This window comes from Mastigoproctus giganteus, chromosome 1, assembly GCF_048544385.1.
Source record: "Mastigoproctus giganteus isolate SK-2022 chromosome 1, ASM4854438v1, whole genome shotgun sequence".
Classification (NCBI taxonomy): Eukaryota; Metazoa; Arthropoda; class Arachnida; order Uropygi; family Thelyphonidae; genus Mastigoproctus; species Mastigoproctus giganteus.
In genome coordinates this window covers 243,768,693-243,787,849 of record NC_143575.1, presented here as the reverse complement: position 1 = coordinate 243,787,849, position 19,157 = coordinate 243,768,693, and the positions used below count along the sequence as shown (strand labels likewise).

Sequence of the window (19,157 nt, the reverse complement as noted above, 5' to 3'; positions counted from 1 at the left end):
GCAGTGCTTCTTTAACCAGTGCCTCCATTAATTTTCCTGGAACAGAAGTAAAACTAAGAGGTTTATAATTACTTGTGTCGCCCTTTGATCCTCCTTTGTGAATTGGGGTAACATTTGCACATCTCCAGTCCATGGGTTCTTCCCCTGAGTCCAAGGAAGCTCTCATAATTATGGCTAAGGGTTTGCTTACTTCCTTTGCTGCCTCCTTTAATATAACTGGATAGATCCCATCCATCCCAGGTGCCTTTCTTGTATTTATCTTCAACAATTTCTCCTTCACTTTACTCTCAGTTATTACAAGATTCTCTAGCTTACTGCCAGAGTTGAATACACCTCTGGCATTCCCCTCGCTGAATAACTCCTCATGTGTGAATGTCGATGCAAAATATTCATTCAGTTTGTTAGCTACCTGAGCAGGATCATCAATAGTTGACCCATCGATATCAAGTGGACTAATCTGATTCATCCCCTTCCTTCTAGAGTTTACATAAGTAAAGAACTCTTTGCTCTTTTTCGTTGCATCCCTTGACAAAGATTTCTCATAATCTGCCTTCGCCTGCCTAACCTCCTTTGTAACTTGGTTACAGATCAACTTGTATCTATCATAAGCTTCTGTGTCACGTGTTAATTTGCATGTATCCCATGCATTTTTCTTCTCTGCCATATGTCTCATTAGTTCATCTGACATCCACTTAGGCCTAAACCTTGAACAATATTTCTTAGTTGGTATGTAAAGCCTAGTAGCTTCTAAGATAAGTTCTTTGAATGCTTCCCATTTTGAATTTGCTGTTGGTAACATCATCAGTTGGTCCCACTGTATAGAATTTAAATACTGTCTCAGTCCATCGTAGTCGCCTTTACGAAAGCAATAACCCTTCCCTTTACCCCTAATGGTAGTTACCTCTTTGAGTAAATCCCACTTCAGCACACTGTGATCACTGCCACCTAGTGGTTTATTTACCTGCAGATTCTTAATGTATGAAGAATCACTACTGATAATCAAATCAAGAGTATTACTCCCTCTAGTTGCCTCCCGAACATGCTGATGTAGAAAACAATCATCCAATAAATCCACAAAAGCCTTGCTAGTGTGTGAGTGACCAGCCCCCACTTCCAGTCAATATCTGGGAAATTAAAATCCCCCATTATAAGACTCTCTGATTTACTGGCCCACTCTATTTCCCTGTACAATATCTTATTATACTCATCAGAGTCAGTAGGCCTATAGCACACTCCTACTCCCAATTTTGATTTCCCTATGCTTATGTCACACCAAAACTGACTCGACACTGCCCTGTCCATCGATGTCCACTGGCTTCACTTCCTTGGATTTTATGTATTTCTTAACTAATAGCATAACCCCTCCTCCCTTCCTATCCAGTCTATCATTTCTGTAGACATTGTACTCCCAAAATTCCAGTTCTGCATTCCTTATATCTGTGTGACACCACGTCTCTGAAATCCCCACAATATCTGCCTTTGATATTTTGAGCAATACCTCAAAAGATTTAAAACTTTTGAGCATACAGGTAAGTAAAATTCCCAGAGTTGATGGCATATACCCAGTAGTTTTGAAGGAGAGAGCAAAGGAGTGTATTGAACCATTGAGGTAAATTATGATGGAATCTTTGGACTCAAGAGAGATTCCTTTGGATTGGAGAAGTGCCAATGTATCAACAACACTTAAAAGCAGTTTCAAGAGTGAAGTTGGTAACTACAGACCAGTTAGTCAGACTTCAGTGGTAATGATTAAGAGTGCAATATACGGATATTTAGATGGATGTGGCATAATTCAGAAGATTGTTTATTAGAAAAACTTTTGAACATACAAGTAAGTAAAGTTCCCAGAGTTGATGGCATGATTTAAGGGTAAATCATGTTCAAATAACTAAGTAGGCTATTTTCTATTTTCTTTCTTGAATTTATTAAAGTATCAACTTCCACAATGATAGATGGAAGACTGTTTCAGCATTCAATACCTGCTGGCTAAAGGCAAATTTCTGCACATCTATCCTGTGTCTTTTCTCAATTTGTGTTTATGCCCCATCAAGCATAACCAGAGCAAGAAGAAGAAGAATCCCATCAGCATTGAGCTTGCTCAAACTCTTATCCACCTCAATCAGATCACCTTGCAGGTGCCTAGTCTCCAGATGCTGCAATTTGCAGAACTTAAGCCTTTCTTGGTAAGAGCACTCCTTTGTTTCCCTCACAATCTCATTGCCCTTCTCTGTGCTTGGTCCAGCAGCTCTACATCCTTCCTAAAATGAGGCCTCCAAACCTGTATAAAGTACTTGAGGTGTGGCCTAACCATTTCCTTAAAAATTAAAAAAAAAAAAAAAAAAAAAAAACCTTAAAAGTTCATTATATTTTTCACCTTTGTCATCAAACAACAAATGCATTTTCATATACTTTATTAAACAATCTAATAGTTTTTCTTTTGGAATTAAACTTGATTATGTTTTGTTTCAAATGGTACATCATATTTATTTGTTTTAATAATATCTTCTACTTATCTTTCATAGTTTCCTTTATTTAGTTTTGTACATTTGTTGTTCGTTGAATTAATCTATCAGCTTTAATAACTGAAACATTTTTCTTGTAAAGCTAAAGTATTTATATCCCTGTTAAAATGTTGTTTATTAAAGCTAAATTTCTAAAAAAATATTTTTCATTTTCAACAAACATTTAACTATTCATTTATAAATGAATTCCAAACTGCTTTTGCAGCTCTAGCGCTACAGGCTACCCATCGAAGTCCACATATTATTCCAATTTTGATTATTTCAATTTCTAAGTCTCTGATGTTTATTTGATGTATGGTAATAAACATAAATTTTGCCAACAAAAGATTTAAATTGATTTACATCTTTTATTGCATTATCCAGAGATAATTGAATATGGTGACTTAGTGCCAAATAAAAACATCCAAAATGTTTTCAAAAATTCTGGCTGAAACTCCACACTTTCTTCATAGCATTACACTGGCACCACATGTACAATATCTGATAAGGTTTTCATGTAAATATTTCTCGTTGAAACCATTTACCTCAAGCACCAACAATAAAGTTTGATAAATTATTTTAGCTATTGTTCATTCCAGCTCCAGGAGATCAACAAAAACCATTAAACTATCTTCAAAATCTTAAATTTTGCATTTTAAGTAAATGATTAAAATAATTTTATGTGAAATAGTTGAAACTTCATCGATAATGAGAGAAATTTTACTTCCTTGTTTTATAAGTTTTCCAAAAAGTTGTTTTCTCATTTCAGTAGATATATGTTTTGCAACAAGCGGGACCATGAATCAATACTGCAGTGCCCATATTGATATTATTCTTTTTTTTGAAGTTCTATTAAATATTTCATACCTGAAAATGGTTGATTATTTTTAATTACACAATAGATAGTATTAAAAATTCCGATGGTACTTTCTAAATGTCTTTCATGAGCTTTATCAACACCCTCTGACAAAATATTTTTTTTGGAAGTTTTTATTATTTCAAATGTTTTATTATGTAATTTTTAATTTAACTTTTAATTTTTTCCTCACTGATGATTGCAAATTATCTTTATTTGTACCACGAGTTTTAACAGAAATGACTGCCATTCGGATGAAATATGTAAATGTTCAGCACTTTCAACATTTATGTCCTAGCCACTCATATTTAATCACAATAATAAGCCACTCATATTTTTTGTTGAAATAATCAAATTGTTTTTCATTCCAGAAATACAAATTATTTCCTTTATTTTGTTCTGATTCTTGCACAGTATCAAAAGATGTACCAGGGCATGGCTCATTATTAATATTGTTTCTTCTTTGTTCTCCTGCAGATTCAGAAGGTTCGTGTTTATGATATTTAGAAGAAACATTAATAAAAAAACTTTTCCAAGCTTTGTTGTCACTTCATTCTAGATGTTCTTTTTTTAATATTTTATTATAAATAGTTGAATTAATAAACCACACCACTGCACAAAAATTAATTCACACTAGTCATATTTACTACTTGCATAAGATTTAAAATGCACTAACAATGAAACCAAAGTAAAATCTAAACTATTTAGAAACAGTAGTAACTACATAATTCAAGGTTAATGATAACTTGGTGATTTCCCCTAAAGAATGTGTGCAATGCAGCTATGGCACCAATCATCAGTACATAAATAATGATACTGCAGCTTAGTTGCAAGCAAAATATTATGAGTTTATATTATAAATTAATTTTATCACTTATTGTTCTATTATACTATTTAACAGGTATGGAGGTTATTATACTATTTAACAGGTATGGAGGTATTTAAATACCTCCATACCTGTACACACTGGTATGGTGCGTACCGGCTGACTAAGTCAGAATTATTATTTCAGTTTAGCCTACTATTCTAATAACTACCAAAATGGGAGTGGAAGATTTAAAAATTGTTGGTACAAATTTGTATATAACATTCTTCAACATATCCAGGGGTAATAACCTTAGTACATAGATGTGAGATGTTGTTGGATTGAAGAGATAAGTTTTGGATTTTCAAAAGTTTGCAGAACATTTAAAAGAACCAAGCAAATCACTTAATTGAAGTTGTTGTTGTTGTTTGGTTTTTAGGAGCATTAGCAACTGAGGCCATATTGCTCGGGGATATGCGGTGGTCATTCCCTGACCTTTCCGCATTCTCCGTATTTGGTGGTGACGGGCTCAAACCCCGGTCTAATAAAGAAGCGTGTGCTACGCACTGCTGCTCCTGCCCACCTGGCTATGGAGGCGCCTTAATTGAAGTGAGAAGAGAGGATCATGAAAAGGCAGTTTGCACAAATAAGAATAACATGACTAGGTTTTACAATTACATGGAAAATTTTGCACATATATATCTTCTGAAAGTTTGCATCACATTTCTTTGCACCTTACTAAAAAAATTGTTAATTAGCTTCCCATCACACAAGTATGATGAAATGGTTGCATTACAGAGAAACTATTGTCTATGTTTCTATTTTATAATACAGGCTAGCTGACAGCCAATTTGTTAACAAAAATAAGTAGAAATTTCTAGAAAATTCCAATTTTAACAAGTTTTACTATTTTTTTTTGTGAAAAGAAAAAGAAAAGGAGAAACTATTTGTAGGAAATGGAGACAGATCAAATCGAGAAATAAAAGATGGATCTCTTACAAATTCAGAGATGGCTCTATTATAAATTCAGAGTGGGCAGTAATGAATTTGTGATTCTTTCCATTTTATTATGAGGAAATTACCATTTCCTTGTTCTAATGCAAAATCTCTTTAAAAAGTAATTTTCCTTGGTGAATTTAGCATTTATAACATTAGCTGGCTTCAATTTTCTAGTGTCTACAAATTTTCAATTTTGTACAGAGACAGATGGTACAGAGTGAACTTCTGCTATTATTAATCACCTTACAAAACTTAGAATTAGTACTAGCAAATAAGGAATGGAAACAAGCTTAAATAGCATCAATTTTTTACCTATTTCATTTGCTCATTCCTTTTAATAATTTGTCCAATCCTACTTTTTAAATTTATTCAAACAACATACTTTCACAATACTAGGTGGAAGTTTATTTCAAAAATCAAAAAATATAAGGGGAGGGGAGAAGGACGCTAAACTTGTGGTACACCCACTCATAAGATTAGTCCAACAAAAGCAGTGGCCATTTACGACTATTCTTTTACATTAGCAGATATGTTGTAAATCTTAGCAGATTTACGACATATCTGCTAATGAGGCATAAAAACTCAAAACAACCAAGTCCCCTTAACAAATTCTTGCAACTGCTGCAATTTTGAAGCTATATTCTTCTGGAGATTATCTGGTATTCTAGTAGGTAAATGAACTTGTTTTCATTTAACTATTAGAATAACAGACAATCCCGATTGCATACTAAATGTCTCGACCTGACCAATAACCCTTCAAAGTACACAGTTAAGGTCAATGATTTTTAATCACCTGAAATCACAACTTAATGTCAAATAAAAATTCATATACATTATCTGCATTCAAATTTGATCAAGAAGAGACTTTCCGTTCTCAATGAAGACTGAGGGCCAAGTCGCTGGCCCTCAGTCTTGGGATTATATTCCAGCTCCACATAAGTTGCTAATATCTTTTTAACTCTGACAGCACTATCTGTATATGTGAATATACCAAACATTTAAAAATTTAAGATATATTCAGGAAAACTGAGTGCCTTTCAAAGGTTACTGGCTTCTCATCTGTCGATGGGTAGTCACTACTAGTGAATATACTATATATGGTTTTTTTATGAAACCCAAACAAGAGAGGTATTAGAGCCTACAGTATTAGTACTGTACATGCACTAAAGGTTGAGAAGATATGCAGATATGTATAGCGCCTAGCATACTGAAGGTGACCACCCAGCTGCAAACAAATGTAAGCAGGGATCAAGGTGTGGAAGCCACACCACACAGAGGAATGCCACCCTGTGTTACCAGACAATACTAGGTGATTGATGATTCTCATCAACCTGTGCAATACCATCACTTTGCTTATTGCATGCTTGAAGTGGTAGAACCCATGTTTAGTCTCCAAAGCAAAGCTCCCACCATCTCTTCCATCATGCAGTATGATTGATGTAGTTGTATTAGTAGTAATGACAAATGATACAAGAAAGTAAGCTTATATAGCATCAGCCAAAAAAAAAAAAAACAATACACAGTTCACCCATCCGTACCCTCCAAGAATTTGTCTAGTTCTCCCTTGAATTTATTCAACTCATCCACTTCCACAACAGATGGAAACCTGTTCCAGCAATCAACCACCGCTGGCTGAAGGCAAACTTCTGAGTATTCTATGCTTAAAATCATAACATTTGGCAGGTTTTTAAATTGGAACTTTCCCTTTCATAGCACTTGGCTGTTACATAAACAAAATACATTACTTATAGTTAAACATACATTTATTAACAGAGACTGTGGATACTGGTACAGTATGTCTCTAAGTTGAATCCCATGCCTTAGCACCAAGTACTCAGAACTCCATCTTTAGTGAGAGCAGAAAGTCTCTCCTTTATTGAAAAATTCGAATGCGGATAATGTGTATGAATTTTGATTTGATTTGAGCATTGTAGTTGAAGTCAAATGCTTCTATATATGGTAATTCTCATGTCACTTGCCATTACAACAGTGTGAATTGGGACGATTGGTATGATTTCTATTCCCCCAGACTGAAACGATTCATACTGAGATGCAATCTTTTATTCCATTGTGAACTCTATTCTTTATATAAACTATGGTTTTCCAAAAAATAAGCTACTCAGCTGTTCAAAAAAGGAGTACAGCATTTTGCAAAACCATTTTTATTCTAATGCATTTTCTGGTTACATTAAAGTTTACAACAGTTGTAAAAAAAAAGTTAATTAAATTCAAATTCAATTTTGAAAATGTTAAGAGCAGGGAAACTGTCTTCTTTTCCAAAGGAATGATAGTTGAGCTTTCTGGTGTCTTACCAAAGCTATTGGCCACAAATTCTCTCCATCCACACTTACAACCTGATGGTCCTATTGCATCTACATCTAAAGATACAACTGACTTATTAATATGTTACTTTAACTCTTACATTTATATTATTAAATGTCCTCCTGTCATAGTGAACATTGCACTCAATGCCCCATTGACTTACCAACTGAGATTATAAAGATGATGAAATCAAGAAGTCATAAAATCTGGATGCTATTTCTCCACTTGTCCTCAAAACTGAACAGACATACAGAATGGGCCATTAATCAGAATGTCTCATAATGAGGGATTTTAACTTTCCAGATATTGGCTAGAATTTTGAGAACTGGTCACTCACGTTAGCAAAATGTTTGTGGATTTGTGGGGTGATTATTTCCTACACAGCATATTAGAGAGGCAACAAGAGGATGCAATACTCTCGATCTGATCAGCAGCAGTGACCCTTCATGCATTAATGGTAGTAGTTGTACCACGGTTTTAGGTTCATTAGCAACTAAGGCCATATTGCTCCATGTATACTGTTTGTGAATTGCATGTGTTCTATGGCCAATTCTGTTTGCAGGATGAAAATACAATGCTACCCTCACCTGACTAACACAGCCATGTTGAAACAGACCCATAAAAAATCCTCACGTTATCAACGGGATTCAAACTCGGGTCTTTTCCACCCGGTGTGGGGAGGACGGCAATTCTATCAACTGTGCTACCCATGAGGGCCATGCATTAAGAATCTGCAGATAAAAACCACTGGCAATGATCATGTGTACTGATGTGACATAACTGCTGAGACTTGCGGAAGATAAAAAAAAAACATATGGGATGCATATAAATCATCAGAAGCCTAAGGTAGATATAAACTAGTCTGTAATTAAGTTACAGAGGAGGTTAGGCAAGATAAGGCAGATTATGAGAAGTCTCCGGCAAAGAATGCCAAGAAAAGCGGCATGTTTACTTATATTAACGGTTGAAGGAAAGGTTGAATCAAACTGGTCCATTCAATGTCAATGGTTTATTTTAGAGAGACAATTGCCAGAACATTTCTAAAGCAAGAAGTCTCTGGAAAAGTAAAGCAGCAAAAACTTCTTTACTTATGTAAACAACAAAAGGAAGGGGATGAATCACATTGGTCCACTAGATATGAATGGTTTAACTGCTGATGATCCTGCTCAAGTTGCTCCCCATTTCGAATTTGCTGTTCATAACAGCAAATTATTTTGCTGCTATGAACAGTATTTTGCATCTACATTCATACACGTTAAAGGTTTAGAAATGGCAGAAGGATATCAAATTGTAGCAGGATACTTAATGATTTTGTAATAACTGAGAGCAAAGTGCAGGAGAAATTGTTGAAATTAAACATAAGAAAAGCACCTGGGGTGGATGGGATCTATCCAGTTAAAGGAGGTGGCAAAGCAACTAAGCAAACCCTTAGCCATAATTATGAGAGCATCCTTGGACTCGGGGAAGGTCCCCACGGACTGGAGATGTACAAATGTATCCCCATTTCACAAAGGGGGATCAAAAGGTGACACGAGTAATTACAGACCAGTTAGTTTAAATTCTGTTCCGGGTAAAATAATGGACTCACTGGTTAAAGATGTATTGCAGGATCATCTAGACAAGACTGCAGCAATAATTCAGACACAGCATGCGTTTGTTAAGGGAAAGTCTTGTCTGACAAATTTGATAGGATATTATGATGTGGTTCAAAGGAACTGGATGCAAAAAATAATTTTGATATCATCTATTTGCATTTCAGGAAAGCTTTTGACACTGTTGCACATGAAAGAATATTGTACAAATTGGAGCAGAATGGTATTAAGGGTAAGTTGCTACAATGGATAAAAGGATGGTTAAGTGGGAGAAGACAGAGGGTGGTAATCAATGGGTGCTGCTCTTCGTGGACTAATGTTATTAGTGGAGTCCCACAGGGTTCGGTGTTGGGTCCACTGTTGTTTTGTTTATTTATCAATGATTTTATGAAGGTATATCAGGCTTAATGTCGAAGTTTGCAGATGATACAAAGGTTGGCAGGGTTGTTAATGACAGTAATGGCAGTGTGCTACTGCAACAGGATCTAGATAATTTGGGCAGATGGGCTAAGAAGTGGCAACTGAAGTTTAACCTTGACAAATGCAAAGTACTGCATATGGGTAGAAGTAACCCAAGAGTAACCCAACAGTGTGAATTGGGATGATTGGTATGATTTCTATTCCCCCAGACTGAAAAGATTCATACTGAGATGCAATCTTTTATTCCATTGTGAACTCTATTCTTTATATAAACTATGGTTTTCCAAAAAATAAGCTACTCAGCTGTTAAAAAAAGGAGTACAGCATTTTGCAAAACCATTTTTATTCTAATGCATTTTCTGGTTACATTAAAGTTTACAACAGTTGTAAAAAAAATGTTACCAACTATGTGGTACTACACTTAAGGTGGTAGAAAATGAAAAAGACCTGGGAGTAATTGTGCAGGCAGATATGAAGTTTTCTGAGCAATGCAGACATGCTGCCGGTGCAGGTCATGGGGTTTTGTCAATGATATATAGGAATTTTGCTAGCAGAGAAAAGGAGGTAATTATCCCTCTGTATAAGGCAATGGTCAGGCCACGCTTTGAGTACTGCGTACAGGTCGGAAGGCCTCATTTTAGGAAGGATGTAGATTTACTTGAGTGTGTACAGAGAAGGGCAACAAGATTGGTGAGGGGAATGAAGGGATCCTCTTACCAAGAGAGGCTTAAGTTCTGCAAATTGCAGTAGCTGGAGACTAGGCACCTGCGTGGTAATCTGATTGAGGTATATAAGGCCTTGAATGGGTTGAGCACGCTGAATTCTGATGGGATCTTTCCACTTGTTCAGATTACGAACCTAAGGGGGCATAAATTCAAATTAAGAAAAGACAGATGTAGAATAGATGTGCGGAAATTTGCCTTTAGCCAGCGGGTGGTTAATTGCTGGAACAAACTTCCATCTGTCGTTGTGGAAGTTGATAGCTTGAATAAATTTAAGGAGGAACTGGACAGGCATTTGGAGGGAATGGTGTGATTTTTTTTTTTTTTTTTTTGGCTGATGCTGCATAAGCTCATACACATGCTTTCTTGCATCCCATGCCACTACTACTACAGCAGCAAAATAATTTTACATCTACCTTCACACATGAGGAATTTTTAGGGATGGGGGACGCCAGAAGTGTATAAAAATTCTAACAGGAGACTGAATGATTTCATAATAACTGAGAATAAAATGGAAGAGAAACTGTTGAAGCCTAAAATAAAAAAGATGCCTGGGGTTGATGGGATCTATCTAATTATATTAAAGGAGGCAGCAATGGGGGTAAACAAACTCTTAGCCATAATTATGAGTGAACCTTTGGATTCAGGAGGGGGGGGCATTATGGAATGGAGATGTGAAAATGTATCCCCAATTCACAAAGTGAATCAAGAGGTCACATGAGTAATTACAGACCTGTTAGCTTAACTTCTGTTCTAGGCAAAATAATGGTGCTTTTGGTTAAAGAAGTTGTTGTTGTTGTTTGGTTTTTAGGAGCATTAGCAACTAAGGCCATATTGCTCCGGGGATATGCGGTGGTCATTCCCTGACCTTTCCGCATCCTCCGTATTTGGTGGGAACGGGCTCGAACCCCGGTCTAATCAAGAAGCGTGTGCTATGCACTGCTGCTCCTGCCCACCTGGCTACGGAGGCACCGGTTAAAGAAGTAATGCAGAACTATATAGACAGGAATAGAGTTATAATGAAGACCCAGCATGGATTTGTTAAAGAGCAATCTTGACCGTCCAGCCTGATTGGATATTATGATACAATAAAAAAGAATTTGGATGCAAAAAATAATTTTGATATCATACACTTGGATTTTAGGAAAGCTTTTAATACTCTTGAACATAAAAGACTGACAGACAAATTGGAACAGTGTGGCATTAAGTTAGGCAAGTGGGATAAGTTAGTGCTCTGGATAAAGGTATGAATGAGTGGGAGAAGTCTGAGAGTGGTTATTAATGGACACTGCTCTTTATGGACTGATGTTATTAGTGGAGTCCCCCAGGGTTCAGTGCTGGGCCATTGCTGTTTTCTATATTTATTAATGAGAATAATGTCTAAGTTTGAAGATGATACAAAAGTTGACAGAGTGGTTAATGACAGCAATCAGGGTAAGCTACTGCAACATGATCTAGAAAAATTAGGCAGATGGGCTGAGAAATGGCAGTTGAAGTTTAACATTGACAAATGCAAGGTACTGCATATGGGACAAGTAATCCCAGATTAACATACCAACTCTGTGGTACTACATTCAAGGTAGTAGAAAATGACCTAAGGGTAATTGTGTAGTCAGATGTGAAGTTCTCTGGGCAATGCAGAGACAGTCTGTCAGGCCAGCTCATGAGATTTTGTCAAAGATGTAGAGGAACTTTGCTAGCAGAGATAAAGAGGTGATTACCCCATTGTACATGCCAATGGTTAGACTGCATCTTGAGTACTGCATACAGGTCTGCAGGTCTCATTTTAGGAAGAACTGCTAGAACTGTAGAACTGCTGGAATGGGTACAGAGCAGGACAACAAGGCTGGTGAAGGGAACAAAAGGGTGGTCTTACCAAGAAAGGCTTCAGTTCTGCAAATTGTGGCATCTGCAGACAAACCAAATAAGCACCCGTGGAGAGATCTGACTGAGGTGTTTAAGGCTTGCAATGGATTGATCATGCTCAATGCTGATGGCATTTTTTCTTTTTCTCAGAAACACAAGGGGACATAAATTCAAAATGAGGAAGATGGTTATAGGATAGATGTGCACAGAATTACCTTCAGCAAGTGGGCAATTGATCACTGGAACAAACTTCCATCTGATGTTTTGGAAGTGGACAGTTTGAATAAATTCAAGGAAGAACTACACAAATTATTGGAGGTGATGTGGTGGGAGGTTTTTTTTTTTTTTTTTTTTGGCTGATGCTTTATAAGCTTCTATAGTACTATCATATAAGTGGTAGTAGTGCTGTCATATGGCACCACTAATATAATAATAAATTATCACTTGTTAAAATAAAAGTAATCAAAAAGGAACATTATGGTTTTACAAGTATGATTTTCAGGGGCTGATTTGCACATTATAGACCAAAAACCTGCAACATCTCACAGGAGCAATCATTCTGCTGAGTGCAGGTAACTACTGCTTATTGAAGAGGCTGTCGAAAATGATTTCAAGAGTCCATGACATTAATGGATTCATCACTTATCACCCATCTGGAGTGGTGTGAGGTCAAATATGTAAGCTAGAGGAGAAATTCATAAACATCTTTTCAATCAAGGTTGCAATTAGCTAATCTCTGGCAGGGAGAGGATTTCACCCTATAAGTTATTATAGATTTCTTGGCCCACAAATGTATACTGTACATACATATACATTGTTATAATATAAAAAAATAAAAAAAAACGTGTGAAATGGCACACTATAGCCCATGAAGTCAATACCTTTCTCCTATACTTCTACAAATGATAAATGATAACTGTGAGCTGATATATACTCCAACAGGAACTAGTAGTTGTTGGTGACTCTATTGTCAGGGAAACGGGGAACATGCTTTGTAAAAAGGATAGGTGGAATAGGACCAGGGTATATCTGCCAGGGGCAAAGGTTGATGACGTTGTAGAGCGGATATCATCTTTTAAGAGCACAAAAGGTGATATAGTTGTACACGTTGGCACTAATGATATTAAGAGTAGGAGACCGGCGGAATTACTTAGCAAGTACAGGTCACTGTTGAAAAAAAGCCGTGAATTAGGGTTCAATTTGAAAGTGTGTGCAATTCTGCCCAGACACGATAGGAGGGAGTATATGATGAGAGCCTTGTCAATCAATTCGGCCATGGAGGGATTGTGCAAGGCTCAAGGGATAGAATTTTTTTCAGCCTGGACTGTACTTGTTAACAGGAGAGATTGCTTCTACAGGGATGGGATACACTTAAAAAGAAAGGGTGCAAGAATTTTTGCTGATGCTGTCGAGGCAATGTTAGGAGGGTCGGAAAACTGCTAGTTGGGGGGGATACAAGGACTAATAAATTAACAGTAGCCACTGACAGAGGTGGAAGTGATTCTTGCACTGCTTCTATTGAAATGAGCAGAAGCCTGAAAAACAGGAAGCGGGATATTTCAGAGACTGCTGGGAGTCATTGCAGTGCAAGTAAACACATGGGTTGTGTTAGGGTAGCTAGGAATAGAAACAGGTGCATGTATACCTGCGTGTACACCAATGCTAGGAGTTTGGTAAATAAATTTGATGAATTTGAGGTATTGCTCAAAACATCAAAGGCAGATATTGTTGGGATATCAGAGACGTGATGTCACACAGATATAAGGAATGCGGAACTGGAATTTGGGGAATACAATGTGTATAGAAAGGTAGACAGGACAGGAGGGGAGGAGGGGTTATGTTATTAGTTAAGAAACACATAAAATCCAAGGAAGTGAAGCCAGTCGACATCGATGGACAGGGCAGTGTCGAGTCAGTTTGGTGTGACATAAGCATAAGGAAATCAAAATTGAGAGTAGGAGTGTGCTATAGGCCTAATGACTCTGATGAGTATAATAAGATATTGTACAGGGAAATAGAGTGGGCCAGTAAATCAGAGAGTCTTATAATGGGGGATTTTAATTTCCCAGATATTGACTGGAATTTGTGGGTTGGTCACTCACACACTAGCAAGGCTTTTGTGGATTTATTGGATGATTGTTTTCTACATCAGCATGTTCCTGCGGCAACAAGAGGGAGCAATACTCTTGATCTGATTATCAGTAGTGATTCTTCATGCATTAAGAATCTGCAGATAAATGAACCACTAGGTGGCAGTGATCACAGCGTGTTGAAGTGGGATTTACTCAAGGAGGTAACTACCATCAGAGGTAAAGGGAAGGGTTTTTGTTTTCGTAAAGGCGACTATGATGGTCTGACAGTATTTAAATTCTATACAGTGGGACCAACTGATGATGTTACCAACAGCAAACTCAAAATGGGAAGCATTCAAGGAACTAATCTTGGAAGCTACCAGGCTTTACATACCAACTAAGAAATATTGTTCAAGATTTAGGCCTAAATGGTTGTCAAATGAACTAATGAGACATGTGGCAGAGAAGAAAAATGCATGGAATACATACAAATTAATGGGTGACATGGAAGCCTATGATAGATATAAGTTGGTCTGTAACCAAGTCACAAAGGAGATTAGGCAGGCAAAGGCAGACTACGAAAAATCCTTGGCAAAGGATGCAAAGAAAAACAGAAAAGAGTTCTTTACCTATTTAAACTCAAGAAGGAAAGGGATGAATCAGATTGGTCCACTGGATATTGATGGTTCAACAGTTGAGGATCCTGCTCAGGTGGCTAACAATCTAAACGAGTATTTTGCATCTACATTCACGCATGAGGAGTTATTTCGGAAGGAGAATGACATAGGTAAAGTAAACATTGGCAGTGAGCTAGATGATTTTGTAATAACTGAGAGGAAAGTGGAGGAGAGATTGTTGAGGATAAACACAAAAAAGGCACCTGGGGTGGATGGGATCTATCCAGTTATATTAAAGGAGGCAGCAAAGGAAGTAAGCAAACCCCTAGCCATAATTATGAGAGCTTCTTTGGACTCAGGGAGGTACCCATAGACTGGAGATGTGCAAATGTAACCCCCAATTCACAAAGGAGGATCAATGGCTGACACAAGTAATTATAGACCTGTTAGTTTAACTTCTGTTCCAGGTAAATTAATGGAGGCACTGGTTAAAGAAGCACTGCAGGATCATCTAGACAAGAATTCAGTTATAGCTCAGACGCAGCATGGTTTTGTTAAGGGCAGGTCTTGCCTGACCAATTTGATTGGATACTATGATGTAGTCACAAAAGAACTGGATGCAGGGAATAACTTTGATATTATATATTTGGATCTTAGAAAGGCTTTTGATACTGTTGCACACGGAAGACTGCTGCACAAATTGGAGCAGTGTGGCATTGGAGGCAAATTGCTGCTATGGATAAGGGGATGGTTGAGTGGCAGAAGACAGAGAGTGGTAATCAATGGACACTGCTCAACGTGGACTAATGTTATTAGTGGAGTTCCTCAGGGTTCAGTGTTGGGTCCGTTGTTGTTTTCGGTGTTTATGAATGATATTGATGATGGTATATCAAGTTTAATGTCCAAGTTTGCAGATGATACAAAGGTTGGCATGGTTGTTAAGGACACTACTGATGCTATGCTGCTGCAACAGGATATGGAAAGGTTGAACAGATGGGCCGAGAGGTGGCAAATGAAGTTTAACATTGACAAATGTAAAGTACTACATATGGGAAACAGTAACCACAGAGCAACGTATCAACTCTGCGGTACTACACTGACAGTGGTGGAGAATGAAAAGGACCTGGGGGTAATTGTGCAGGCAGATATGAAGTTCTCTGAGCAGTGCAGACGAGCTGCAAGAGTGTCTCATGGTGTCTTGTCAATGATATACAGGAATTTTTCTAGCAGGGATAAGGAGGTGATTATTCACTTGTATAAGGCAATGGTTAGGCCACATCTTGAGTACTGTATACAAGTCTGGAGGCCTCATTTCAAGAAGGATATAGAGCTGCTGGAACGGGTACAGAGAAGGGCAACAAGATTAGTGAATGGAACAAAGGGTTGCTCTTACGAAGAAAGGCTTAAGTTTTGCAAATTACAGAGTCTGGAGACTAGGCACCGGCGAGGTGATCTGATAGAGGTGTATAAGGCTTTGAATGGTTTGAGCATGCTCAATGCCAATGGGATTCTTCATCTTGCTCAGAATAATCACCTCAGAGGGCATAAATTCAAATTGAGGAAGGATGGATGTTGGATAGATGTGCGGAAGTTTGCCTTTGGCCAGCGGGTGGTTGGTTGGTGGAACTGACTTCCATCACTTGTTGTAGAAGTTGATAGCCTAAACAAATTTAAGGCTCAACTGGACAGGTATTTCGAACGAACGGAGGAGTGAAATGGGAGTGGTGTTTTTTTTTTTTTTTTTTAGCTGATGCTGAATAAGCTTGCTTTCTTGCATCATATGCCTCTACTAATGCTAATGCTATACTTTCAAGCCCTAAAGTACTGTATGGATACCGCTATAGTACATGTGTATTATTACAAAAGAAAAAAAAAAAACTGATGGAACAAGGAAACTTTTTTTTTAAGCTGATAGTCAAGTTTAAAGTGTCTGGAGTTCCCATTCTATATCATTTCACTGAGAATTATATTCCTAGCAATAGATATGGACACACTTTGTACCACAAAAAAAAAAAAAAAAAATAGAAAAGAAAAGAAAAAAAAAAAATTAAAACTGTTCACACGAGGGCCCTTATGCTACTTGTGGTTCAGCCACAAGTAAGGAGGCCATGGTTTCAAGCCGTACTGTCACAAAAAACATATGGCCATTGTGAACTGTTGTGCTGAAAACCCAGTCACCTTTAATAAGAACTCACTATGTTTGCAGTCACACTTAACCCTACCTTTATATGTAAACACAGATGCCACTAGTTAATTTTTTTTTTTCTTTTGGGAATAAAATCAAACCATTCCATACACTCTTCTTCCTAATTTTCTCTAAATGATGCTGCAGTATTTTGTTTTTATTATTAGTTATGGGATGTGTTTTTTTTTTTTTTTTTTTAATTATCTGGAGGTACAAATATCACTCATCCAGCTACCATAATTCAGTTCCCATTGCATCCTGAGGGTTAGGCAAGGAGAAAGCATTGATATATGCAAATTAGGCAGTTATCTCAAGCCAGTGGGGAATGTAAGAATGCACATGGTGCCATCTAGGAATGCATAATTTGCCTGGGCTGCTGAGAGGGCCATCCAAGTAGTGGGAGAATTATAATATTGCAATTATAATTATGAGTAATATATCTATACCAACAGCATATTATAATTTGACGATTTTTACCAATGGTGTGTATTTTTCGGAAAACTGACGTTCCCCTAAAGGGAATTGCTGGATAAAGAAAATAATATTTAAGATAATATGTGCACACTACAAGAAAATTTCAAACAAAATGTTGTATAATTATGTAACACAAAATTAATAAAGCACAATTTTCAATTGAACAATAAAGCTAAAAATTACTTCCTTGGCAATAAAAAATGTCTGATATAAGACAATGTCTTAACTAAACTAGCAGATGGAGCAAAAGTAAGTCAGAGAGGCACAAAAATTAAAAATAAAGGGGGAAATGATAAATAAAGGAGCACAAATTTTATTTTTGTAAGCAAACTTTTTAACATATACTCACAACTTAATTTCTACCCTTGAATAATTCACTCCTACATCTGATTTTACAAAGCCTCCGCATCCTAAAATATCGTTCCCGACTCCACGATCACATAAAGTAAATAAAGTTAATAATATTACTATTTCAGAAAAGCTTCGTACAAAAAAAACAAATAACTTCATACTGTATGAGAGCACGTTTCTAGATGTCTTGGAGGCAGCAGCGCCACAGAGATCACATTCGATAATATGAATCAGAGAAACTAAGGAGGGAGAAAAAGAGGTGTTCTTCAGAAGATAAGAGAAATTACACAAGAACAATTTTTACACCAAACAAACCGCTGTTTATCCGTGAATTCGTTCTTGCGGTTAAACTTTCTTGGCTTTCCTGAAACCCGGGCCGCCGGTTTCCGAATCCGTAGAGTGAATAATAATAATAATAATACAATATTTATTAGTCTTCATCAATTAGGTTACATCAAAAACCCATTAAGGATTGCAGAATCCGTATCAACAAGTTATTGTTAAACAATTAATTAGATACAAATTTGATTTAGTTTGATTATACTTCCTATAGAAGAAGAAGGTGAATAATAATAATAAGAGGTCCCGAGCCCACTGTGGTTCTGTCTAGCACTTAACCCACTATCCACCATGCTCAACAGCAGCAAGTACGGATATAATCGCCAAGAAGGAAGGAAGAATCTGTCTTTTCTAATTAAGAAAAGATAGATGAAGAATAGATGTGCGGAAATTTGCCATTAGCCAGTGGGTGGTTAATTGCTGGAACAAACTTCCATCTGTCGTTGTGGAAGTTGATAGGTTGAATAAATTTAAGGAGGAACTGGACAGGCATTTGGAGGGAATGGTGTGATTTTTTTTTTTTTTTTTGGCTGATGCTGCATAAGCTCATACATTTGCTTTCTTGCATCACATGCCACTACTACTACTACTACTACTACTACTACATCCTCGTCCACCTGATGTACATGAATGACATCAAGCTCTATGCGGAGGCAACCGAGAAGCAATTCCAGCAACCACTCCTGATCACCGAAGAATTCAGCAATGATAATTGCTGAATTCTAGGATGGAATTTGGTCTAGACCCACGGATTACACCAGGGAAAATTAGTCAACCGAAACTACCGGGTGCAGACTGGTAAAGAGATCGGAGCCATGACAGAGGGGGAGGCCTACAAATAACTGGGGATGATGCAGGCTCAGCAGTTAATTAAGGAAATTAAATCCGATCTGACCGAAAAATACCATTAGAGACCCAGAAACTTGCTAAAACCAAAGCGGAACGGAGGGAAAATAGTTAAAGACACAAACACCTATGCAGTCCTAATGCTAGGACAATGAAAATGATGACCAAGAGCCGCCAACATTACCCGAAG

The 19,157-nt window shown here is 37.1% G+C and overlaps 1 protein-coding gene across 1 annotated transcript in view; it reads right to left on the bottom strand.

Moving 5' to 3' along the window:
- LOC150091716 (BOS complex subunit NOMO3) overlaps window positions 1–19,157 on the bottom strand; it is a 110,637-nt gene that overhangs the window by 85,519 nt on the left and 5,961 nt on the right. Inside the window, exon 2 of the mRNA XM_090369438.1 lies at window positions 17,781–18,021. Within this exon, the coding sequence (XP_090225564.1) occupies window positions 17,781–18,021 (241 nt within the window). The remainder of the gene's footprint in view (window positions 1–17,780; window positions 18,022–19,157) is intronic.